The sequence below is a fragment of the Monodon monoceros genome, unplaced genomic scaffold (genome assembly GCF_005190385.1).
Source record: "Monodon monoceros isolate NGI ecotype Baffin Bay Population unplaced genomic scaffold, NGI_Narwhal_1 Super_Scaffold_12, whole genome shotgun sequence".
NCBI classification, from domain to species: domain Eukaryota; kingdom Metazoa; phylum Chordata; class Mammalia; order Artiodactyla; family Monodontidae; genus Monodon; species Monodon monoceros.
In genome coordinates, this window is record NW_021703768.1 from 58060080 (window position 1) to 58086875 (window position 26796).

Sequence of the window (26796 nt, forward strand, 5' to 3'; positions counted from 1 at the left end):
GATCCTTACTGCTCCAGTACTACAGAGACAGTGTCCCTTCGCCTACAGCTCTGGTTCACTAGCGCCAGGCCTCGGCCTCTCCCTCCGGCCACGCCTCCTCCTCCCCATCGTCCCGCCCACCAGGGCTCGCCCCTGCGCACCAGTGCTGCGTGCGTCTCGGGACGCCATCACGTCACCTTCGTGCGACACGTCTCGCCGTTCTGTTCGTGGCGTGTTTCGGCAGCTCCTTCCAGGATCCGCGTGACCTTCCGCATGTTCTACCGCACAGTCCGGGGAGGGGGCTGACGGAGTCCAAGAACTTCTCCTTGAGGCCGGGGAGGGGGCTGACGGAGTCCAAGAACTTCTCCTTGAGGCCGGGGAGGCTCGGCGGACCCTCCGGGCCCATCGGAGGTAGGTGAAGGGGGTTCCCAATGGGGGTGGCCCAGACTCACATCGGGCCTTCCTTGGTATCTAGCATGCTCCTCTGGGGTTTCCCAGTCTCCGCGGAATAGCTAAACTCCTTAACCAGCTTCTCAGGATCCCCGCAATTTACCTTCAACCTAGATTTTCCTCCTCTACAGTCACGTCACGTCTACACCTACTGTCCACCGTCATTAGTCCCCGGAGTAAGCCACACCCCTTTAGACTGATTTCTATCTCTGTCTTTGCTTGTGAGGTTCCCGCAGTTTGCAGTGCCCACCCATGTTAAATGGTTAATTCGTTTTAATGTTAAACTTAAAGGCCCAGCTGAATTGCACACTTTGAATCTTTCTGGCAGCCGCCCAGTTAGAGTTAAAAATCGCTTCTGAGCGCTCCGTGTTACGTACGTTACTTATAGCATACATTTGGTATTCTGCATTGTGATGTAGTAGTACCTGTTTTTCATTTAGTCCCAGTTTCTCAGCCTCTAACCTCTCCCTGATCATTTTCTTCCTATTCATTTTCACATCACTTGCATCCGTGCCTTTGCTCTGTCTTGCTTACCCTCCCCTGCCTCTAATGCTGTTCCTCACTTTAATCTGGCAAACCACTGTTCCTGTGCCTCGCTTTTTCCTTCTAAAGCTTTAAACGATTTCTTTCAAGGCAGAGTTATGTACTCCTTTGCCTATACAGCTGACCCTTGAACACTGCGGGGGAGGGGGGGGTTTAGGGGCCCCAACCTTCCCCTGAAGGATAACTTACAGTGGGCCCTCCATATGCGCGGTTCCTCTTTTTCCAGGTTCCTCCACATGTTGGGTTCTGCTTGTGCATTCAAAAAAACGGGAATTCTGTAGTACTGTAGTATTTATTGAAAAAAATCTGCCTCTAAGCGGACCCACGCGGTTCAAACCCGTGTTGTTCAAGGGTCAGCTCTGCGGTAGTAAGGGGCGAAGGCCCACAGGCTAGATCTGGCCCAGTGTATGTTTTGGGGTATTCAGTGAGCCAAGAATGATTTTTATAGATGAATATTTGCAATCTATTTGATGATAGGAAACACTAACTTTGAACCAGAGTAAGTGAAATGTTTTCCCTCTCCTCCAAAAAGTCCCATTCCTTTCATTCATAAACAAAATATTGAACTTATAATTATTTGGGGCGGTTTCCTTAGTAAAAAATTGGGACGTTTTTCTTTCATGCTATATAAATAACTACATAATATCCTCCATTTTGCCTGTTGGCCTGTGAAGCCTAAAATATTTATTATTTGTCCTTTTACAGAAAAACTTCGTGGACTTGTGCTCTATAGCAGTGTTCATACAATAGATACCACCTGTGACTTTAATTTTGTTTCCCATATAACCCAGCACAGTGCTTCCTTTCCTTCCACAAACATTCTTTGAGCACTTGTTTTTAATCTTTCAGATATGAAATGTTCAATTCAATGGGAAAAAGGGGTCATTACAAATGCAATGTGATTATGTGCATTGACAGAAATACAGAGTCATGTAGGATTATAGAAGACAAGCCCCTGACCCAGCTTAGGAGGTGAGAGGTTTCTTGGAGGATGTGATCCTTGAGTTGAACTTTAAATGATAAATAGGAGGTAGGTAGAAAGAGGTCATTCCTGCCAGAGAGGACAAATGAAGAACAACATTGAGACAAGAAAGAGCATGGTGTGTTAAGGGAATAACGAGGGAAGCTGGAAAGGTAAGCAAGGGCAAGATCACAGAGGGCCTTACATGCCATGTAAAGGAGCTTGCACCTTCTTTTCTGGGCAGTGTTGGGCTTTGTAGCAAAAGCCAGATTTGCATGGTAGTTAGGTAACTCTGATGGCTATTTGGAAGGTAGGTAAGGGAGTCAGGGAGACCTTTAGATGAGAAGATGTGAATTAGAGTAGTGGAACTAGGTGGAGTGGACATGATGGAGTTTAGAAAGATTTGGGAGGTAAAATGAGCTCTTGTTAACTATTTGGATGTTAGAAGTGAGAAGGAAGGACAAGTCAAGGCTGATTCCAGATGCCAGTTACCAGCTGAAATGAGGAATATTGGAGTACATGAAGGCACTGACCATGTCTGTTTCACTCACCATTGCACCCCATTGCCTAAAACAGTGTGTCCTACACATTATATGTACTTCAGTGAACAGAAAACTTTTAAAATCATTGATTGCCGTGTTTCATCAAAGCCTTTAAAATATGTCACACCTGTTTATTTTGGTGTTACTGATACGGTGTTTTCAGGCTTTTGGGAAAGATGAGTTGCACCACTGAATCATTCCTCTGATATAATTGAATCTCTGTTGCAACTGAATGGTTCTGGAAAGACATTTCGGCCTAATTACACGTCAGTTAAAGTTTTAATTAATTTTTATTGTGTCATTTTAATTTAGAATTTAATTTCAGAATTGCTTTATTCTTGTTTTCTTTCTTACTGTTTAAACATTTTAAAATTAACTTAATTTTAAGCTTCTACATCAGAATATTTGATTTTTATTTTAAGCTTTTAAATTTAATTTTAATCTTCTGCATTAGAATATTAGCTTTGTTTTCTTTTCTTCTTGGCAATTTTAGGCTTTCAGGAAGTCAGGTGCCTAGATTATGTTCTTATAGATTAAATGTCATTTTAGGTTAATTTCAGGGAACATTTGTATTTGCAGTTTCACCTTAACATTTTCTGTTGTCAGTAAGTGAACATTCTAAGCCAGTGTGTTTCTAAATGCTTTGGCTACTGGGTGGCCGAACCAGATTTATTCCCAGGTGTTGTAAGTTGGTCAGTTAGGTGTGGGAACATGTGTGTATAGCCTTTGCCTATAGCTGAGTTCTAGATAGTACGCTATGGTAGCCCTATCTGTATTCTTCCTGCTTCCTTTAGATTGTCCCTTCTGAGTTGAAATTAAGTGGTTACTGATCACTAATCTATAAGCTACCACACAGCTTTCTGAAAAGATGCAGAGTGAAAATCATAACTATATACAGGTTTATGAATAATAATGTGTTTATAAAATGTTTTCGTTTTCAGACGTGAGGCAGAGTCGCTTTATTTCTAACACCAATTTCAAACTATTTACCCTTGGATAACAGTGCAATTCTATGAAAGTATGGCTGGTTATAAGCCTGTAGCGATCCAGGCATATCCTGTACTTGGTGAAAAAATCACCCAAGATACACTGTACTGGAACAACTATAAGGTAAGTATAGACAAAATTAAGGGAGGGAGGTGTTTTACGTTTATGTCAATTTCTTCAGCATATTTTATACTGTGGATATGCTAATAGAGAACTAATAACTAAAAATAATCTATCAGCAGCTTATAGTTTGGGTGGAAAATTTGATATCTGATATTTTTTTCTTAGAGTTATATAAAAATAAAAATCCATATTCCTTAATCAGTTTAATCATAGAAGTTATCTAGCACAGAATGGATGATTAATCAATGCCAAATGAATTAAATAAATTTTAGAATTTGAATCTCATGAAAGAAGGGTTTTTTTTTTCATTTTTCTTAATCTAAGGAGGAAGTGATGCAAAATTAATTCTTCTAGACTATATGTAAAGGCTAACAAATGATTTTTTTTAAAAAGCTGAACAACTAAACAGAAAAATGGGAAAAGATTGGGATTGGGAAGGTTATAGAAAAAGAAGTTTAAGTGGCCAATAAATATATTAAAAGAGCTTCAGCTTCACTCATAATTGAAGAAGTGCAAATTAAAACAATAATTGGATTTTAGATAATAATTTATTGGATAATAAAATTATTGGATAATAATTTGGATACTTTTTCATCTTATATCGGCACAAATGAAAAATTTTGATCATCGTTGCTACTTGAGGGAGGGAAATTGGTGCAGACTTTCTGGAGGGCAATTCTGGCATTATCTATTATGATAAAAATACCTTTTGGTCTTGTAAGTTCCACAGCTTGGAACTTACTCAATGAATATACTCTCCAGAATTTGTGTGTAAAGTATGTTATCTTTATGTAGAAAGATGTTCATTAAGTGTTATTTGTAATATTAGAAATCTCAGGGACTTCCCTGGTGGCGCAGTGGTTAAAAATCCGCCTGCCAATGCAGGGGACACGGGTTCGAGCCCTGGTCCGGGAAGATCCCACATGCTGCGGAGCAGCTAAGCCCGTGCGCTACAACTACTGAGGCTATGCTCTAGAGCCCGTGAGCCACAACTACTGAAGCCTGCACACCTAGAGCCCATTCTCCGCAACAAGAGAGGCCACCGCAATGAGAAGCCCACGCACTGCAACGAAGAGTACCCCCCGCTCGCCGCAGCTAGAGAAAGCCCGCATGCAGCAACAAAGACCCAATGCAGCCAAAAATAAATAAATAAATAAATTAATTAAAAAAAAAAGAAATCTCAGAAAAACCTATTTGTTAGTAGTGAACTGGTAAATTAAATTATGATGAATCTTATAATGGATGATAAAGCTGTTGCTCTTATGCAAAGTTATTAGCTAAGGTGTTAATAAGTGAAAAAAAGGCAAGGTGCAGAACAGCCTGTGTGGTATGATCTTTGTGCCAGTTAAAAAATACATGGTTAAATATGTGCTGGTTTAGGCATAACTTTTTCCTGGTAATAATCACAGAAAACTTCACAGCTAAAGAGAAAAAGTGGGGTGTGGCTTTTCAACCATACATTTATTTACTTTAATGGCCACAGAGATTGTCTAGATGATGGGATTTGGATCTTTTTTGCTTTCTTCATACTTCTCTATTAAATACAACCTAGTTACTAAGAACAAAAAGAAATTGTCAATAAGAAATTATATGCTTAAATATGTCTTACCAGTTGTAACTTTGTTAATACACTATTATTTTTCATTAAGACCCCTGTTCAGATCAAGGAGTTTGGTGCAGTGTCAAAAGTAGACTTTTCTCTACAGCCTCCGTATAATTATGCTGTCACAGCTTCTTCAAGGGTAAATATAATTTTTGTTTTTCTTTTATGTAGTTTATATTTACTACTGGTCTTGAGCCATCTAGTAAAATACTGTGTGTTTTTTTTTTTTTAATACTGTGTTTTTTATCTTCTTGTAGATTCACATTTATGGCCGATACTCCCAAGAACCTATAAAAACCTTTTCACGATTTAAAGACACAGCATACTGTGCTACTTTTCGGCAGGATGGTAAACTGCTTGTGGCTGGCAGTGAAGATGGTGGCATTCAGCTTTTTGATATAAGTGGCAGGGCTCCCCTCAGGCAGTTTGAAGGCCATACTAAGTAAGAGACAGTTGTTTTGTTTTAATTTTTTTTTATTGAGCTATAATTAACATACATTATATTAGTTTCAGGTGTACAGCATAATGATTCACTATATGTATATATTGTGAAACGATCATGATGAATTGAGTTAACATCTGTCACCATACAGTTACAGATAGTTGGTTTTTATGTGTTTTTGTTTTGTTTTATATGATTGTAAGCTCTACTGGTTTTACAGGCTTTGAAAAAAACAGAGTTCTGTGAAGATTATGTACCGTCACGGACTTTATTTTCTGGTTGTTCTAAGACAGTGCTTAACTTGGTTCAATCCTATGGTCCAGTTTGATGGAGCCCATGAATTTCTAGAATTGTATGTGACATTTTAGGAAATGTGTGGTTATCTATGGAGATGTCCTGTAACTTTCGTTAACTTCTCAGTGAGTTCTGTGACGCCGTTGAGGTTATAAACTGCTGATCTAAAGGCAACCTCACAACTATTAATGAGAACTCTAAAGGCTTGGACTATATTAGAGGTTGTTATTTTGAAATCAAGTTGGATTTTTTTCTACTTGGATTTGGTGTTTTGCCCCTTTATAAATTAAATGGCTAGGGACAGTTTTATATCTTTCAGGATTACCAATGTCGTCACTGAAATTTGCTGTTGATTTTAAATCTCAGAAGTGTTTTTTATATTATCAGGATAGTCTTAGTCCATCAGTGAAACATTTTAAATATAACAAGTTCACTTAATACGATCCTACTTAGTGACAAGTGTCCTTAGAATTTTTTAAGAAATATCCATTTTGAAATTTTTCAAGAACTATCCATTTTGAAATTTTTCAAATTAAAGTACCTTTGTGCCAACATTTAGAACATTTACTTTCTGTTGACGTGCTAAGTAGAAATGTTAACTTATTAGAAAATATAATTTTAAGGCTACTGTTTAATATTCTTATTAACTTCATAGTACTAGGGGTATATAAATTTTAAATTGGCTTGGGGACAAATACCTGTTTTAAAGATTTTCTTATTCTCTCATGATTTCTCCCTACAATTACTGAAACTGAGCTGCTTTTTTTTGTTATTTTGGGAAGAAGGGTGTTTGATGTCAGAAGGTGCCAGCAATAATTTTTCCTTGCTTTTTAATATACTGATCCTTGATTTTTCAGAGCAGTTCATACAGTAGATTTTACAGCTGACAAATATCATGTGGTCTCTGGGGCTGATGATTATACAGTTAAATTATGGGATATTCCAAACTCCAAAGAAATTCTGACATTCAAAGAACATTCTGATTATGTGAGGTGTGGATGTGCTAGCAAACTGAACCCAGATCTCTTTGTAACAGGTTGGTGAAATCTTTTTCTTCCCTCCTGAAGTTGGTAATTTTATTGATATACTTTAATATTGCTTTGGGACTCTTTTGAGATAGAGGAGTTTTGTTTTTTGTTTTTTAAACATCTTTATTGGAGTATAATTGCTTTATAATGGTGTGTTAGCTTCTGCTGTATAACAAAGTGAATCAGCTATACATATTCGTATATTCCCATTTCTCCTCCCTCTTGCGTCTCCCTGCCACCCTCCCTATCCCACCCCTCTAGGTGGACACGAAACACCGAGCTGATCTCCCTATGCTATGCAGCTGCTTCCCACTAGCTATCTATTTTAAATTTGGTAGTGTATATATGTCCATGCCACTCTTTTATTTCGTCCCAGCTTACCCTGGGATAGAGGAGTTTTAAAAAGTTTTATAAAAAAATATGTCTCTGTTTATCCAATTGTTTTATTTTCTTTTTCTTCTGGGGATTTTTTTTTTTTTTATGAAGTAAGCTTTTTTATTTTAAGTTTATTGCTCAGAATTAAGGCAAGGTTTTTTCTTGTTTTGTTTTATGGCTGCGTTGTGTCTTCGTTGCTGTGGGCCAGCTTTCTCTAGTTGCGGCGAGCGGGGGCTACTCTTTGTTGCGGTGTGCGGCCTTCTCACTGCAGTGGCCTCTATTGTTGCAGAGCACAGGCACTAGGCATGTGGGCTTCAGTAGTTGTGGCACACAGGCTCAGTAGTGGCTTGCGGGCTCTAGAGTGCAGGCTCAGTAGTTGTGGTGCATGGGCTTAGTTGCTCCACGGCATGTGGGATCTTCCCGGACCAGGGATTGGACCCGTGTCCCCTGCATTGGCAGGGGGATTCTTAACGACTGCGCCACCAGGGAAGTCCCTGGGGATTGTTCTTATCATCCTCCAGATGTGTTTGGAAACATCTGTACTCTGGTTTTCACAGGTTCTCCAGCAGCCAAGAAACAGAGATAGTGCAGTTCAGTCTTAATGGGTGCCTGTGCAAAGATTCCCAGGTGACTCAGTAGTGACAGTAGTCTGAAGATAGGAATCATTTAAGATTCTGTGTAGGTTAGTGCTTCAGAAACAGTCAGTGGTACCAGAGGGTTTGGAAGTACTGTGTCTTCATGAGTATACATATGTCTTTTTAAAATTTCATCTATGCTTCTTCTCCCTTTAAAGTTTATGTTTGATTATGCACACACACACGTATAATTTTTGTTATTTTGAGTAGTGAAACTCACATAGTACAAAAATTGACATTTTAGGGTCATATGATCACACTGTGAAGATGTTTGATGCACGAACAAACCAGAGTGTTATCTCTGTTGAGCATGGGCAGCCAGTGGAGAGTGTCCTGCTTTTTCCCTCTGGAGGTCTTCTGGTATCAGCAGGTATTTCTTTTAAAAATTGCTTTCACCAATATTGTTTGTCTTGAGTCAGATATTTCTTTATTAGTTACTCTTTATAATTTATCAGTGTGCACTTGAAATGCATGTCTCAGTTTTTGCTCAGACAGTTGATAAGTGGCACAGGCAAGCAATTTTCATTTATTGAGTAGCTAATATGAGCCAGGCACTATGCTATTATAAACATATTACCTCCAATCCCCTAGGTGAGCCTACAAGATAGTTTTCCCTCTATTTTGCAAAAGAAAATAAGTAAAAGTTTTAAGTAATTTGTCCAAGACAAAGTGAAAAGTGGCAGATCTGAAATCTCAGAACTTGAGAGCCTTCATTGTGTACTTAATCTAAAAATCCAGGTCGTACTCCTGCTGTTGTTCTTACGTAAGAGATCTGCTCTGCGGCAGCTTTTGAAAACACAGGTTCTTTCAGATCTAGAATCAGGCTTATCTCTTTTTATGTGACTCTTGATTGAAGTGGCCTTACCCAGCAAATAGCTGATAGTGCTGGAGGAGAAGATAACGTGGAGTCAAAGGGGCCTTGATACATTTTTTATCAAGTTGGAACTGAGGTGCATTTAAAAAATTATAATGGAAGAAGTAAATTCTCTTTTTCCATTTGTTAAGTCAAAATTAATGTGTTGACATTAGAAGAATACGTAGGTAGTGTGTAGCTTTGTTTTGTTTTTTGCTTAATTCTAAAATCCAAATAGAAGTTATCCTGTTTTATACTCTTTTCCCCAGTACCTATTTGCTTTCAAAGTAAGTTGATAATATTGTCAGAGTTACCTATTTTTCTTGCTGTTATTTTGAGAAATGGAAGTACATACAAGTTGAACAGGGAGAGTGGATGCCTGTATGCTAATCTCCGTTGTGTCAGTAGCTAATTGTGTGGCCTTGGGCAATCCTTTAACCAATATAGACCTTGAAAATGAGAGGTTGGGCCAGATCAGTGGTTTCAAACTGTGATCTCTCTCATGAGCTGCTACATGTAGGGAGACAGGGACTGCAAATTGGGTTCCAGGTGCTTTTACATAGTCAGGATAAGTAAGAACTTCATCCCCTCCCACCCCAGCCCCCCAGCCTCTTTTTCCATTTTACCTACTAGACTTTTGCTTAGTATTTCATTGAAAGAAAAGACGCCATAATAAAAAAATTCTTTTTAAACCCCTGGATTAAATTGCCTTTAAAGATGCTTCCAATTCATAGAGTAAAAGTTACAGAGTTTTTCAGTTTTGTTGGGATTCACAGAATTTTTAGGAAATGAAATCTGTTATTCTTTTCCATGGTTATACAGAATTCCTTTTGTAGAATTATTTTAATCTTGTTAAAATAAAATCTTTCTTGATTATACTTCTTATTTTGCCAGGCAGTTCTGTGTACTTTACAAATATGAAATTATTTAATCATCATAACAGGTTTTTGTGAGGTAGGAACTGTAATTATTATCAGCCACGTACCCAGTAAATAGTAGACCCAGCACTGAAACCAGGCAGTCTGGCTCTGGAATTCCTCCACTCCATGCTGTGGAGTGTCCAGTGAAGAGTGCTTTTCAGATCCTTTCATAATCAAACTAATGATTATTTCTTTTTATAGGAGGTCGTTACATTAAAGTCTGGGACATGCTAAAAGGAGGACAGTTGCTAGTGTCTTTGAAAAATCATCATAAAACTGTGACGTGCTTATGTCTGAGCAGCTCTGGACAGAGGTTACTTTCTGGCTCACTGGATAGGTTAGCATTTTAATTTTCTTTCTGGATCATTCTTAATGTACACATGTTTACTGCTTGAGTTATTTCTGCAGTATTTGTGATAGAATAAATATTCTCCCAAATGATTTCCATGAAAAAAAATCTATTGAGTTGAAAATAGTTTTGACATTTCATTTACGTATAGCAAACTTATTTTCTCCCTTGAGGTAATTTATTGATTTATATACTTGAGGAATTTTATTGAACCATGTGAACATTAATCTTTTAAAATAATTTCTATTATTCTGTAGCTTTCTTTTAAAATCATTGTATGTTTGTATATTTTGAAGTATTTATAATGAGTATGTGTATATATATATATATACAATAGCTTGTATTCTTTAAAATTTAAAACTTCATGTAAAAATTTCTATACATTAATGTATAGAAATACATATTTCTAAATATTACTCTTTTCAGTAGGTATTAGTGTTTCATTAATGTTCTAGAACAGTGCTGTACAATAGAAATATAATGTGAGCTACATATGTAATTTTAAGTGTTTTACCAGTCATGTTTAAAAGCTAAAAGGTACTAGGTAAAATTAATTTAATAAGTTATTTACTCTAAAATATTATTTCAGTATGTATTCAATGTAAAAATTATTAATGATAGACTAGAAGCAAGTTCAGCATCGAATACATGCCCTTAATACAGTAGTAATACTTTACAGTTAAAGTGAAATAAATATACTTGTGTTTAACAGGAAAATATTTTATACTGCCTCAGTTTTAAAATTTAAGTTGATTAAAATTAAGTAAAATAAAAAATTCCCTTCTTTTTCACTGACCACATTTTAAGTGCTCATTAGCCACATGTGGCTAGAATGATGGCCCAGTTCTAGAATTTACTTATATTTATCTATTGTTGGTCATTTTATTTCCATATTTCCCTTTTTCACTGATATGGAAAGCCTTGGTTTTTCAGCATGTTTATTAAAAAGTATACATATTTTAAAAGCTAGAAAATATTTCTAACACAGAGGAACTTACTATGTAAATATATAGCAGATTCTCTGCAATGGTGTTACTAGGCAATTTGAGACTTGATTTTTAGATGTGTCCCTCAAAAGCTAGGTGTAAGTTCCTCTATTCATAGTAGTTCTCAACCCAGAGTGATTTTTGTCCTCCAGCGGGCTATTTGGCACTATCTGCGGACATTTTTGGTGGTTGTCACAACTTGGGGGTGTAGTGCTGTTGGTGTGCAGTGAGTAGAGGCCAAGGATGCTGCTAAACATCTTGCGGTGCACAGAACAGCCACCATTTCAAAGAATTATCCTGGCCGAAATGTCGATAATGCTGAATGAAGCTGAGAAACCCTGCTCTTTCCAATGAACATTCATGTTGCTTTTTCTTTACTTTCAAGTTTCATTTTCAGGAGACAGTGGTCTATCCTTCTGGTGGCTGGTTGAAGTCTTTATGCAAGCATAACAATAAACAGTTCATTTTTAAAAGAGATCCAGTGATGAATTAGTTTGTAACTAATATTATTGTTTTTCTTCATTGTTGTATAAGTTTTAATATTCATATATTGAGTTTCAAAAAATAGAAATTTTACCTTTTATGCTCATTTCCAAGATGATTTGTGACAAAGCTTTCTTTTTCATTAGGAAGGTGAAAGTATATAGCACAAGTTCCTATAAAGTAGTCCACAGTTTTGATTATGCAGCTTCAATTTTGAGTCTTGCACTTGCAGTAAGTACTTTTAGCTCTTTTTAAAGCTTTCACTAACCTTGCCTGTTAAATGAAACTAAAATGGAATATTAGGGTTTATCTTTGTACTTGTACAAGTATTATTTTCTTTTCACCCCATTAGATAATTGCTAGAACATGTAACTTGTCTCAGTAACTAGGCATGAATTCAGATTTAGGTCCCACTCACTGCATAGCTTGAAACTAACTACACTATTGTAGGCATTGTTAACACTAAGGACAGGACCTGGAAAGCAGATAAATCTCTCTTCAGTATATTTACCCAAAGGGTTAAATACTCCAGAAAGTCAAGTTGGCTCTCTGAGCAAAAAAAAAAGGAGAATAGGGGGCAACACAATGAAATGATGTCTCCTTTTCTTTGTTAACTGCTCCTTCTGGAATGTTCATTGTCAAGTTTCATGAGCCATTGAAGAGGAATAGATTTGAATACATTATATAGAAATTGGGAGGGGAAAAGTTATTATAAAATATTTTCTTGACAAGATTGTGGAAAGTCATGCTACCACATCATTCTGTTTCTAGGAAGAGGATGTGGGAAAAAAATTATTTTGGAAGTTTCTTAAGATGTCATTAACTGTATTATTATACAAACTGCCAGTGATAATTTCCAAGTATAATTAAAAGTTCTGTCAATATAATAGTATCTTGGAGGAAAAAAATGATTTTATTCTAACTTTTTGTTGGAGTATCTGTATCTGAATGGAACTCTTGTTGAAAGTATGGATAAGTGGCAAACACATTATAAATGGTATTTTGAAGAAAAAGTAAGATGAATTATGAGTTAGGAATATACTAACTTATTTTTCTAATTGCTGTTAGCATGAAGATGAGACAATAGTTGTAGGAATGACCAATGGAATACTGAGTGTTAAACATCGGAAATCTGAAGCAAAGAAGGATTCTCTTCCCAGGAGAAGAAGGCCTGCATATCGAACTTTTATTAAAGGAAAAAATTATATGAAACAACAGGTATTTATATATTTTGTGTAATTTGTTTTAAAGGTGAAATTTGTTAGAGTATCCAACCTCATCCCTGCGCATTACTGGAAAGTGTAGTTCACATGGCATTTAGCTTCATTTTGCTTTTCTCTACCTCATTTATCTCCACATTGCTAGATTGGGGACATTAAATTAATAAGTAATGGGAAGTAAGAACTGTACTTCTTAATGCCCTGAATCATAACAATGCTGTGGTGCTCAGAACAGTGTCTTTCCCATGCTATCTGATTTGATCTTGTAAACAACCCTGAAAAAGAGTAGAGCCAATAATATCTCCATTTGGCATCTGAAGATGGAGAAGATGGAGATATAAGGAAGTTGTGTTGATCCAGGATTGCTTTACTGGGACTAGATGGCACTTTCTCTGATTCTTGTTTTCTCTTTCTGCTGAATCAGTGCTTGCTATGTACAGAGAATTGCAGTGAGTAATGTTTGCCCAGAACGGAGGTATCATGTATGTATCGTAAGTTAAAATCATAGGACACTAAGAACACAGTGATGTGGCAGATTATTCCATTTTCATTTAATCGACAATATGGGCATATGACCATTTTTTATGATACAGTTCAAGGATACCACAGAACTATGAAAAAATACCACTACGGGGGCTTCGCTGGTGGCGCAGTGGTTGAGAGTCCGCCTGCCGATGCAGGGGACACGGGTTTGTGCCCCGGTCTGGGAAGATCCCACATGCCGCGGAGCGGCTGGGCCCGTGAGCCATGGGCGCTGAGCCTGCGCGTCCGGAGCCTGTGCTCCACAACGGGAGAGGCCACAACAGTGAGAGGCCCGCGTACAGCGAAAAAAAAAAAAAAGAAATACCACTACGAAGAAGTTTATTTTGAATGAAGCTCTAAAAGGATATTTGATTTTTCTCTGTAAATTTACTTTTCAATGCAGGATGACATTTTGATCAACAGACCATCAAAGAAACACCTAGAATTGTATGACAGGGATCTGAAAAACTTCCGGATCTCTAAGGCACTTGACAGAGTCCTTGAGGTGAATGAGGAATGTGTGTGTGTGTGTGTGTGTGTGTGTGTATTTTTTTTAAATTTTATTTATATTCTTTCTACTTCAAAAAAGTGGATGTAATTTGTGACACACACATATAAATAGGTTGCTAAAATCATATTGAATATGAATACCCATACTATAGAAAGATGCAGAAACTTAGGTTATGAATATATACTAGAGTGGAACATAAATGTATATTCCAGTTTCCTAGAAGCAAGGTAATAAGGATAATGGATTGAATTTCATAATTGCTATTAGATAAATGAAACATATATATCTATATTTTAGAAAAAATACACAACGTTTTTTTTCACACTGTAGTACAGAGAAATTTATCATGAGTTGTTTTTAGTTGGAACATGAAGAAAAATGTAGGAATCGTGTGATAGTCTTTATGTCATTAGAAGATGCAGAAATATTCTCAAGCATAGGATTATGTATTAACCCTCTGTAAAAGCCAAAGACATAATAATAAACGCCCACAGCTTCTGTAGTGTCATTTCAACAAATAGGTAACCAAATACAATTCAAGTAAGAATTCACTTATAATAGAACATAGCTAAAAACCAATTTAGAGCAGTGATGGTTAACTTGGTCCATAGATTTCTTCTCTCAAATACCAGTTGTGTCAACTGAGTTTTAATAAGGGCTGGATGGTAATCAATTTTATTTTATTTTATTATTTTTTTAACATCTTTATTGGAGTATAATTGCTTTACAATGGTGTGTTAGTTTCTGCTTTATAACAAAGTGAATCAGCTATACATATACATATATCCCCATATCTCCTCCCTCTTGTGTCTCCCTCCCTCCCACCCTCCCTATCCCACCCCTCTAGGTGGTCACAAAGCACCGAGCTGATCTCCCTATGCTATGCGGTTGCTTCCCACTAGCTATCTGTTTTACATTTGGTAGTGTATATATGTCCATGTCACTCTCTCACTTTGTCCCAGCTTACCCTTCCCCCTACCCGTGTCCTCAAGTCCATTCTTGGTGTCTGTGTCTTTATTCCTATCCTGCCCCTAGGTTCTTCAGAACCATCTTTTTTTAGATTCCATATATAGGTGTTAGCATACGGTATTTGTTTTTCTCTTTCTGACTTTATTCACTCTGTATGACAGACTCTGGGTCCATCCACCTCACTACAGATTGTGTGTGAATTTTTTATTAAGACTTTTTTTTAGAGCAGTTCTAGGTTCACAGCACAGTTGAGGGGAAGGTACAGAGATTTCCCATATACTACCTGCCCCACACATGCATAGCCTCCCCCCTTATCAACATCCCCACCAGAGTGGTGCATTTGTTACAATTGATGTATCTACAGGGAGCTTATTTTTAAAAGAATCATTTTGTTTCTTGCCTTGTCATTACCACGACTCAAAACTGGGAAGAAAAAAACCTGTTTAAATTTGGTAATTGTTAGTGAGTTCCAAGACTATGATTTTTTTCTTGTACTGTCTTGTCTGCTCATGTTGACTCTGAAAAATTTTCTAGCCCAGTTGTGCAATAAAGACGCCTGAGATTACAGTTTCCATCATAAAGGAGCTAAATCGAAGAGGAGTCCTTGCAAATGCCCTTGCAGGTCGAGATGAAAAGGAAATCAGTCGTGTTCTTAATTTTTTGATAAGGTATGTTTTATGTCTATGAAGCGCATGTATTTCGCATCTGAAATTTTATCTCCAAATTTACTTTTAGTTTGAGCTTTGTAAAGAACTGACAGAACAGTTTAGTAAATCTATTTTAAGGATTTTTTTTCTTTAAGTTTCCAGGTTTCAGTAAACAGAATTTTTGCTTTGTAGGAATCTGTCCCAGCCAAGATTTGCCCCTGTTTTGATTAATGCTGCCGAAATAATTATTGGTAAGTAGCTGTTAAAACCTGAAAAATTGTAGCATACTTGCAGAAGTAGAGATGTCAAATAATGAAATCAAATAGATTGATATACCTTGTCTTTATCAGTTCTCCAGTGAAGACTTCATGGAGAAAACAAACAATAGTAGTAAATCAGTGCATTTTAAAGTGGGAGTAAAATGTTTACAATGGATTGGCTTTCAGTTGCTGGCACCAGGGTTATTATAATTTAAAAAGGTTTTTCCTTAAATACCTCCAATGACCATGACTAATTTTTTTTTTTTTCAAAGAGAACAAACTGTATTTTCAAGAACAGAAAGAAATCTCTAGTGCTGAAAAATATAATAAAAAGCAGCCCTCTCACTGTTGTGGCCTCTGCCGTTGCGGAGCGCAGGCTCCGGACACGCAGGCTCAGCGGCCATGGCTCACGGGTCCAGCCGCTCTGCGGCATGTGGGATCTTCCTGGACCGGGGCACGAACCCGTGTCCCCTGCATCGGCAGGTGGACTCTCAACCACTGCGCCACCAGGGAAGCCCCCACGACTAATTTTTAATGGGAAAATGAAAATAAGTCAGAACCTTAACACTGTACTTTCTTTAATTATTTCTTTTTGAAATACGTTTTTCAGATGGATTGTTTACTTTATGTAAAACATAAGTTGTAAAATAAGTACAGATTTTTCAATGTCTTTTATATTTAATATTTTTGTACTTTTTCTAAATATTGTTGTTCATGTATTGTTTAGAAAGATGTTTCTAGTAAATGTGTTTCCTCTCTCTCTTTCTAGATATATATCTACCTGTGATTGGTCAGTCACCTGTAGTTGATAAAAAGTTTTTGTTACTTCAAGGACTTGTAGAAAAAGAGATTGATTACCAAAGAGAACTACTAGAAACCTTGGGGATGATGGATATGCTTTTTGCTACCATGACAAGTAAAGAAAGCCCTTCTTTGTTGCAGCATAATGCATCTGATGGATTTCTAGAGAACAAGAAGATTGAATCATAGCGTGTGCTTAACAGGACACATAAGAACTCCTAACTTGGAATAGATTTGATGCGGTTGACTACTGGGAGGAGACTGTTTGATACATAAAAAAAACTATTTACAGAAGCAGTTTTATGGAAGAGACTGGAATAACTGTGCTTGGAAAATAAGAACCTGTTTTTAATCATGGTTTTCCATGTGCTATTTTGAATTATCTCCTGGCATCTTTAGCTGGAAGATGTTTTGGTCATAGTGTATGTCCATCTTGGACAAATTGACATTAATTTTTTTTTTTTTTTTTTGCGGTACGCGGGCCTCTCATTGCTGTGGCCTCTCCCATTGTGGAGCACAGGCTCTGGATGCGCAGGCTCAGCGGCCATGGCTCACGGGCCCAGCCGCTCCGCGGCATGTGGGATCTTCCCAGACCGGGGCACAGACCCGTGTCCCCTGCATCGGCAGGCAGACTCTCAACCACTTCGCCACCAGGGAAGCCCGACATTAATTTTACTACAGCAGAGTTCTGTTTCAGCATTTGAGTAGGCATTCAGAACTCTGGAGAGGGTTTCAACTAGGAATACTGCCAAAGGAACAGGGCTTTACTTTTCCCTTCTATCCTGGAAAAACAACAACAACAAAACAAATGGCAACAACAAATAAATTCTTTCTTCACTCTAATCGGGGCACTTGGGATTCCCAAGCCCCAGCTGAGTTTACCTCCCTCTCCTTGATGCCATCCCTTATCCCAGGCCACGTGTTCCACCTAGCTGGTAATTGGGCTGTATCTGTTCCAAGTGTGGCAAATTAGTGGCCAACTCTGAATAATTGACCCTAGTTTGACCTGTATTCAGAGAGTGTGATGAGGCAGATTTGAATACTAAAAATTGTGCTCAGCAGCCCATGGTTCTTTTTCTTTCTGTAATCTTGACTGTGCTTCTCAGAGCAAGGTCTGCAGGTAGGCCTTACAGACCATGTTTTTCCTCTTCCCCAAATATGCAGCCTTTCTACTAGCTTTTCAACTTGCTTCAGGTCAGTAGAATGATAAAATTTGCCATGTCTCGTGATTAATAGCCTTTCAGCGTTTTTTATACATATTGATATATTTGGAGCTTATTTTGTAGCTACCTACCTCTGGAAACCATTTGATCTGTGTTTAGGTTTTTTTTTTTTCTCCTCTATTCTTAACATCATTTTGTGTTTCAGAACCCCAAGCCAGAGTTGCTTGTTTTGGAAAATACTTGTGTTTTTAAAAAAAAGTTCAATGTAATTCACATTTTTTTATAAAGAAATTCATATTTTCTTCTTGGCTTTCTGAGATGTTTCAATTCCTGATGGATAGTAACTGGTTACTGATTCCTAGCACACTGATTTTACACTTGCTACCTTTTCCACCTTCCCCCAGTTCCTTAAGTAGTTAATTAAGGAAATGTCAGGCCAGAAGAATTCTTAAAGGAAGATTTTGTAATTGCAGTCTCCTCTTAAAATTTCCGTTCTGTGAATTCAGAGATATATATATATATATTTTTTTATTTGCGGTACACGGGCCTCTCACTGTTGTGGCCTCTCCCGTTGCGGAGCACAGGCTCCGGACGCGCAGGCTCAGCGGCCATGGCTCACGGGCCCAGCCGCTCCGCGGCATGTGGGATCCTCCCGGACCGGGGCACGAACCCGTGTCCGCTGCATCGGCAGGCTGACTCTCGACCACTGCGCCACCAGGGAGGCCCTCAGATATATTTTTTTAAAGCAGAAAAAAAATATTCCTATGTTCTGATGAGGACATATGCTCAAACAGAGGGTCTGGTTTCCCCCTCATCAATTGATTTAAGCAATCATGAAGCCCAGTGGCTTATAAGAAACCAGGAGTTTGCTTCCCTGAGTAATTATGAGATTAGTCAAGGTTAGAAACTGTGTCTTCATGTTAAGAAGGGTTAATTTATTTAAATAAATTTAAAGCTTTAAAAAAAATGTAACTTCATAAATATGCTGATAGATTGGATACTATCAACAGTAAGAATGAAAGGTTAAAATTCTACCAAAAAACTGCCATCAACTCACATGTGACAAGGGTTTTCCCGTACATTATTTTATTTGATTCTCACCACAACCATCTAAGGTTGGTATTCTCATTTATCATTGAATTTACTACAGTAGTTAATTCACCCTTGAATTCCCCCAAGCTTGAGTCCCTCATGCCAGCACCCTGAACTGGCCTGCCTGCTGGGGCCCAAACCACTCATTCCCTTTAACAAAACTTCACAGAGTGCTGGCGTTTTTAGATGCAATATGTAACAATTACAAATTTTCAAAAAGGTTAGGAAACAATTCCCATAGCCATCAATACTTCAGTGTTAAGTTCAGGAATAGTTTTTTATAGTCATTGGGACAAACTGTAGTATTTGCTATTTGAAGTAGTATTGGAACATACCTGACATATTACAGTATGTAACACTGGCCTTCATTTCCAACTTAAAATGCCTAACAGATTTTTAGACTTGTAAATTTTAGTTGAAATGTATTTTAAGATCTTAGAAAGCCTGCAGAAATACTGAAATATGTCAGAGAACTTAGTCACTGTACATTTATTATATTTATAAGAGTTAAGTACTTGGGAAGGTTTTGCTTGTTGGGTCAAGCATTTGAAGTGCTATTTACAAGAAAATATCTTAAAAGTGTAAATGCTGTTAAACTGTTTAAAGGACTTTGGGTTGTAAATGGGATTGTTTAAAGAAATTTAGTCTGTTCAACTTAAATCAACTATCAAACATTAATTAAAAGCCCCATTTAAAATGATTATTAAAATATAGTCGTTTTTTGAATGAAATGACAGACTGTATGCTGGTGGGGATAATCCCTCTGGAGAGAGGGGGAAACTGATGATCAGAGTAGAGAGAGGGGACCAATTGCTGGAGCAGTGTGCTTGGAAGGGGGCCCAAATGGAATGGTCGGCTTAGACAGGAAGTTAATAGTTTGGGCATAGCTCAAGAGGGAAGGCAGAAGATATGGCACAGATGTAATTGGGTGTATAGCTGTGGTGCTGGGGGTTTGTGGAAGTTCTTTACTAAGTTCCTTTATGGGAAAAAACCACCAACTGAAACAGGTTGGAGAAGGAGGAGTTCAGAGGCTAGAAAGTTTGAGGAGAGAACAGAAAAAGTACTTCTAGGGAGGTCAAGGGCTCATACTCTGGAGCCCTCTGCCTGGGTTTGAATCTTGACTCAGCCACTCACTAGCTGTGTGCCTTTAGTCAAGTTATTTTACCATTTTGTATTTCATTTTCTTCATCTGTTAATCAGACAAACAAAATCACTAAAAGTGCTTGTGAGAATCGAGTTGATACCTGTAAAAGTAACCTAGAATATTTCTGTTGTTCAGTATTGTTGGGGGAATGGATGGACTAGAAAAGGAAGTAGCATTACCGGCAGCACTAAGGCCCACATGAGGTTAATGCCATGGACTTAAAGTCGACTGTAGCTCACCATTGGTCCACGAGGTGGCAGTATTACTTCAAAAACCATGAGAAACCCGCTTTTTCCACAGCCCTTTCTCTGAATCAGTTTGGTGTTGCTGAGTCATAAGGTGAGTTCTCTCACAAAACAACCAAGGTATTTGGTTATTGTAATGTTGACACAGTCGGTTCAAAAGTCATTGATAATTATTATTAGATGCTAGCCAGAAATACGGAAATAAAATCTAACCAACAACCATTTTGAATTAAAGATTAAACTTTTCAACATTGTAGAATAATGGAAAGGACATGAGCTATGTGTTCCTGGGTAAGTCCCAGCTGCCCTGGGCCTCAGCTTCCATATCTGTTAAATGGGGCTAATATCACTTCCCTTGCAGGATTGTTGTGAGGATAAATACAAATACGAAAGTGTCTTACCTGCTTTACTGTGTTTTTCACATGTTTCTATGGAAAATCTACTTGCCCTGCACTATTTGGGAACTTTTTCTTAGCTTTTCTGATTATTAACATCATTTGGATCATTTAAGGGTTGGGTTGAAGTTTTCTATTATACTAGTATAAAGGATGTTTTTAAAATAAATTAATTGCATACACTATTAAATAAGGGGTGTAACTGATTTGAGAGAGACTGCTTACAAGCATTTTGAAAGTAAATGGTATGATTTGCATTAGGTACAAATAAGACAGTAACCCCTTATTCATGAAAACAAGATGTGAGTTCCCATTGGATCATTAGTGTTATAGTAGAAATTTTAAGCAGAATTATGTCTTTAAACATATATTAATGCAAACTTTATTCAAATTAACTATATTAGCTGTGACTGTGATGGCTGTATTGACCAAAAGGTTGGAAATATGAACTGTGTTAATCTAATGAGGGTTGGCAATTTTTCTATAAACATTACTATAAAACACTGAACTCATAAGATTTTTAAAAATTTTTTTATTTTTGGTTGCATTGGGTCTTCGTTGCTGCGTGCAGACTTTCTCTAGTTGTGTCGAGCAGGGCTTACTCTTCATTGTGGTATGTGGGCTTCTCATTGTGGTGGCTTCTCTTGTTGTGGAGCACGGGCTCTAGAGTCCACAGGCTTCAGTAGTTGTGGCACGCAGGCTCAGTAGCGTGGCTCATGGGCTCTAGAGTGCAGGCTCAGTAGTTGTGGCATACAGGCTTAGTTGCTCCAAGGCACGTGGGATCTTCCCAGACCAGGGCTCGAGCCCGTGTCCCCTACATTGGCAGGCGGATTCTTAACTACTGTGCCACCAGGGAAGTTCCTCTCATATGAGATTTTTTTTCAAGGTTTTTTCTTAACTGAGATATAATTGACATTATATTAGTTTCAGGTGCACTAACAGATAGAGGCTTGACAAAGTGTTACCAATTAAAAAAAAAAAAAACCAAAACAACTCAAGTCAAAAGCAGTTTCCTCATAGGAAACAAGTGGGAAGCAGTAGTCAGATTTTTTCTTTTACTGTTGTCCCCTTAGATAAAAGACTTTGAGGTCTACGTGCCTAACTCATTCTTATCTTTCAGTGGGAAATTATCTAAGTGATAAAGAATTGGGAAAATGAAACAGCCAGTTGCAGTGAAATTTGTTGATAGTAGCATATATGAACTTCCTTATTCTGTAATTTCTAGGAGAATATTATGAGCTCATATACATGATTTTCTACCATGACATTATTACCCATAAACCTACACGTAACCTAGTGGTTTTATTTACTTATCTTGTGAGTGCATTACAAGTTATTTAAGATAGTGCAAGTCAGTGCATTATTAATGGTAGGAAACTCTCTGGTCAACTTTTAAAGAGGACCTTGTATAATTCTGCTTTAACAATAAGTATAAGGGTAATCAAAACTAGAAAATTATGGACAAGAATAATAATAATGGTTGATACTAATAATATACTTACTAAGCCACTGTTCTCACCAATGTACATATACTAATTTATTTAATCTTCACAACAACTCTGGAGTTGGTACTGTATCAAAATTAACTGTTTTTGCAAATATGTATTTCTAAAGTGTGTGAAGTTAATACAAATTAAACAATGAGAAACAGTGTAACTATGTGAGATCATGGGTATGTTAATTAGCTTGGTTTTAGTGATCACTGTACATCAAATCATCACACTGTAGACCTTAAACATATACACTCATATTTGTCAATTTTACCTCAATAAAGCTGGAAAAAAGAATAAGCCACTTTAAAAAGCAAAAAGAAACAAAAAACAAGAAGTAACCACAGATGCTGAAATTTAAACAGCTTAGAAGAGTATTTGACAAAACTTTATTCAAATATATTTTAAAAGCTGGATTACATGGATGCTTTTCTTGAAAATATAAATGAACAAAATAGGTCCCAAAGAGACTGGAGATTAAAGCAACACTGAATAGGGAAGTAATTGAGAAGGTAACCTAAGGAGCTCTGGACTCAAATGTATTAGTAAATTCTTTCAAGATTTCAAGGAGCAGAAAATTCTAATGTATTTAAACTGATCTAAAACTTAGAGAAGAAAACTTCCAACACCATTTTCTGAAGCCAGCACAACACAAACATAGACCTGACAAACCTCTTTTTGGTAGGTTGTACTATTGTTCAAAGTATCGCTGCCCCTCCTGGGGGGACAGGTTGCAGTTCTTAGGACCACAGGCATCTGCCTTGCCTCTAGGACTTGAGGGCCTCCTGTGGTAGGATGACATATCCCCACCCTGTGGAAGTCAGGTGTGGTCATGCAAATGCAACTTGCCTTGGCCTATAAAATAAGGGCAGAAGTGACATCAAGCCACTTATAAGCAGAAGCTTTCAAATCCAGTTCATGGTTCACTAGATCTCACTTCTCTTGCAATGAAGACCAGCATCGTGCCAGATCAACTGCTTTATCTACCTCATCCCAGAGGGAAGACGACATGGAGAAGAGACACAGTAGATACATGAGTAAGAATTAAACCTGTGATACTCTAAGCTACTGAGATTTGGGGATTGCTTGTTATCACAGCATAACCCAGCCTATCCTGATTGATACACTCCTCTCCCCCACAAAAGAACACGATAAATTCACTTATGAATATCTGTGTTAAAATCTTCCATTAATAAGAAAAATATTTCAGGCATACATTGTAGGAATAATATACTTCCAACTAAGACCTCTGAACAGGTAAGTATGTTCCCCACTGAAGACTCGGAGACCTCTGACCTCTGAAAAGGTAACATGGTTTAGTTTGTAAAATATGTAAGCAGCTTCGTCCACTCTCTCCCAACATCTATTGTGTCAGTATCAAAAAGGAGTTAAGGATTTGAAGGCTTCATGGTAGCAAAAACACCCTTGAATGGGAAAATATATTTCAGCTGAGATATGCATGAAGGGTATACTAAATGAAAGTTCCTAGGGCTCATGCCTTATACAATTTCAGGGTGCAATGCTCCCTATGAAGGCACAAGAAGTGGATATTACTCCCATTTTTCAAGAGGAGAAACTGAAGTAGTTAACAGGGAAGCTCCAATTTGGCCTCAAATCACCAATTCCTGATGCAGTTTACTTGCTGATGTTTTCTTATTTTGTTAAGAATAAATCTACCATTGCCCAAGTCAGTGAGTTTCTAGCAAAGATACTCTAATGTTTACTTCAGGCTTTTTCTTAAGTCTTAATGGATGTGATGATTTCTAAGTCATTAAAAGATGAGTACATCAAGCTCTTGCAAAGAACCTCAGGTAACTGGTTGACCTTGTAAATAAAACATTATCTCTGCCGCTGCTGTAAGCAAGCCATGTGATCGATGATAAATTTTCTTAGAAAACAGGACATGGAGGTCATTTGATAGAAGAACACTCGTGTTTAATGTTCACCTCAACCAATATAAACTGTTATGTTAATAGTCTAAATAGTAACCTGGATTAGTTCATCTCTGGATTTCTTTCTTAGCAGTATAGGAGATAAGAATATGAATTTCCTGGATCCATCCTGGAAGGACAGTGGTGAGTACAATATTTAAAATTTGAGTGGTGACTCACTTAAATAGTAATTGACAAAAGGTTGAATGGATAAGAGAAGTAAGCTGTGAGAAAACAGGGCCCATACCTGTCTTATGTATAGGGTTTGGCATACAGGAGGTGCTAAATAAATGTTTCCTGCTTGAAGAGTGAATTCTGAGAGGCAAATGTCAGACTTGAGATGGAGGTGAGCAGGGCTACCAGAGTGGGAGGTGGCTTGCTCCCTCAGGGCTAAACAAGGAAATGAGTTTTCTAGTTCTCTCTTGAGAACTAGATAAAAATGAAAGCTTCGAGGACAGAAGGCTTCAAAACCCTATGGTTTTTATTTTATTACTTTTTGTTTTGAAATCATTTTAGACTTACAGAAAAGTTCTAGAAATAGTGCCGCTTGCCCCAACTTCTCCCAAAGTTAACAACAGTACAAGTATCAAAACCAGGAAATTAACATTGGTGCAATGCTACTGATGAAAATATGCCAATTCCTCCAGTTTTCTCCCTGATGTCCTTTTTCTGTTCTAGGATCCAGTTCAAAATCCTACCTTGCATTTAGTTGTTGTGTCTCCTTAATCTCCTCCAATCTGTGATGGTTCCTTAGTCTTTCCTTGTCTTTCATGACCTTGAAATTTTTGATGAATCCTGGTCAGTTATTTTGTAGAATGTACCTCAGTTTGGGGTTGTCTGATGTTTTCTCATGATTAGAAACACGTTACAAGTTTGGGGCAAGAATATCACAGAAGTGATATCGTGTCTTTCTCAGAGTGTCATGTCAGGTCTTCCTGATGTCCATTTGTTTCATTACTGGTGACTCTAGCTTTGATCCCTTAGTTAATTAAGGCATTTCAGGCCAGGTTTCTCCACCATTAAGTTATTCTTTTTCCCTTTGTAATTGAGAAATATTTAGGAGAGATACTTTGAGATTATGAAAATATCCTGTTTTGGCTTAAGCTTTCACTAACTTCTCCCACTAATAGTGGTTTCGATTTGCATTTCCCTGATAATTAGTGATGTTGAGCGTATTTTCATGTACCTGCTGGCCATTTGGATGACTTCTTTGGAAAAATGTCTATTCAGATTTTATTCGGATCCATTTTCAGTCAGATTATTCTTTGCTGTTGAGTTGTATGAGTTCTTTATATTTTTTAGATAGTACCCCCTTATCAGATGGATGCTTTGTCAATATTTATGGACAAGCTCCTTGTGAGGGGTCAGTAACGGAAGGATCTGTAAAATTCCTTTCTAAAACTGGTTTATTACTAAATCCTACTTCAAAATGTTATCATATTTAGTCTTAAGTAATATGATTGCTGCCCAGAAATGCAAATGATTTAATTTCTGTACCCTATGAAGTTTTCATTCAAACGTGTAAGTTCTTAACCTGTGGACCACGAATGGGGCTTTGGTGGAGTCAAGAACCCCCTGAAAGGTAAATTCACGATTTGGTGAATGTGTATTATTTTGGGGTGAAAAATCTGAGCTCTTTTTCAAATTCTCAAATGTGTCTGTGACCTCATTCCCTCTACCCCCTGAAGCCGTATGTTTTAACCAACCTAGTGGACAAACATAGATCATTCTTTTGTACTTACTCAAACTTGATATGCTGGGTTTGGTGACATGTATAGAGGAGGACAGAATAAACTTTAATTCAAACTGATCATTTTGGTTGGAGGAAAACACATTCACACAATGGATGAAAGAGGATAAGCTTCCTTTTTATGTTGCCCGCCGCACAGATTAGGATCAGCGTTGTACCATGAGGTATGACTTATAGAGAAACACTTACATTTTGATGCCAACAAAAAAAGCAAATACGTGTTTGGTGTGGTTAATGATACTTTCCCACTGAGGCTTTAATCTTGCGGTGTGATGTTTGCTTATTACGGTTTATACAATTTGTCATGCAGTCAGTATCAAAGGCGAAAGTCAACCTGCAGCATGTTAAAAGTTTTACAGAGCACCATTTGCATTCTTCCCTCAAACACTCCTCCCCTGTTTCTTAAGACAGCTCATAACCTGTGAAGGAAGAATGCAATGTTTTCTACTAAGGAATGTTTTAATGACGGTATTTTGTAGTTGTCATCAAAGCCATCTTAAGGGTGCATTTTAACAGTGCTGAAATGACTGGCAAAACAAATATATCCTGAGCTATGCAAGTGTGATTGGGGCAGGGGAGCAGTGAGAGAGTGATGGCAAATGAGATTTGTTCATAATATGTTTAGTAAACTGGGGTATATCATGAGTGTTCTAGGGGGTCAATAGAAATTGTTTATAAAATTGTTAATGGAAATCATAAAAGAATATTTTTTATCTATAAAGCCAAATACAAAGTTCTACAGAGAAGTTGTGAAAAGCACCTGCCGTTCTTTGTTTCTTCTTACTTGGCTAATTGATCTCCTTGACCACTGGGTGGTTCCATTGACAGTTCCTGCTCATCTCCTAGTACTTCACAAGCTGCAACTAATTCCAAAGACCTCAAATGTTAAAAGATAAAGGCAAGAGAGTTTGTAGCTACAACCTCGAGGTTGCAGATGACTGTCAGATGTTTCAAGTTGTCATACGTCTGCATTTTGGAGCCTCAATCCAGAAGCCCTAAGGCCCCATTTCACCTGTTGCAGTAGGTCCCCCACCAACAAGTCTAGGCAGGGTGGGAAAGAGAGATTTAAGGATGATAAAGGGGACATTATCTTTTAGAAAAGT

The 26796-nt window shown here is 37.6% G+C and overlaps 1 protein-coding gene across 2 annotated transcripts; it reads left to right on the forward strand.

The window, feature by feature from the left end:
- Window positions 1–216: 216 nt before the first annotated feature.
- UTP15 (UTP15 small subunit processome component) lies at window positions 217–19679 on the forward strand. Of its 2 annotated transcripts, none has more exons than XM_029218415.1 (13): window positions 217–390; window positions 3417–3585; window positions 5235–5327; window positions 5446–5630; window positions 6782–6960; window positions 8207–8332; window positions 9937–10072; window positions 11700–11784; window positions 12622–12771; window positions 13699–13800; window positions 15310–15443; window positions 15615–15673; window positions 16625–19679. In XM_029218415.1, the coding sequence occupies exons 2-13, from the start codon at window positions 3496–3498 to the stop codon at window positions 16627–16629; spliced, it is 1344 nt and encodes a 447-aa protein (XP_029074248.1). In that variant the 5' UTR covers window positions 217–390; window positions 3417–3495; the 3' UTR covers window positions 16630–19679. The 2 variants fall into 2 exon arrangements, with proteins under 2 accessions (XP_029074248.1, XP_029074246.1); XM_029218413.1 differs by having other exon boundaries at window positions 16452–16777.
- The last annotated feature ends 7117 nt before the right edge of the window (window positions 19680–26796 follow it).

What these genes read in the sequence shown, in the direction of transcription:
- UTP15 (XM_029218413.1), top strand. Translation starts at nt 3,496, where the DNA reads ATGGCTGGTTATAAGCCTGTAGCGATCCAGGCATATCCTGTACTTGGT. An exon ending in TGTACTGGAACAACTATAAG is followed by an intron (nt 3,586 to 5,234) that starts GTAAGTATAGAC and finishes TTTTTCATTAAG; the next exon opens with ACCCCTGTTCAGATCAAGGA. An exon ending in CAGTTTGAAGGCCATACTAA is followed by an intron (nt 5,631 to 6,781) that starts GTAAGAGACAGT and finishes TTGATTTTTCAG; the next exon opens with AGCAGTTCATACAGTAGATT.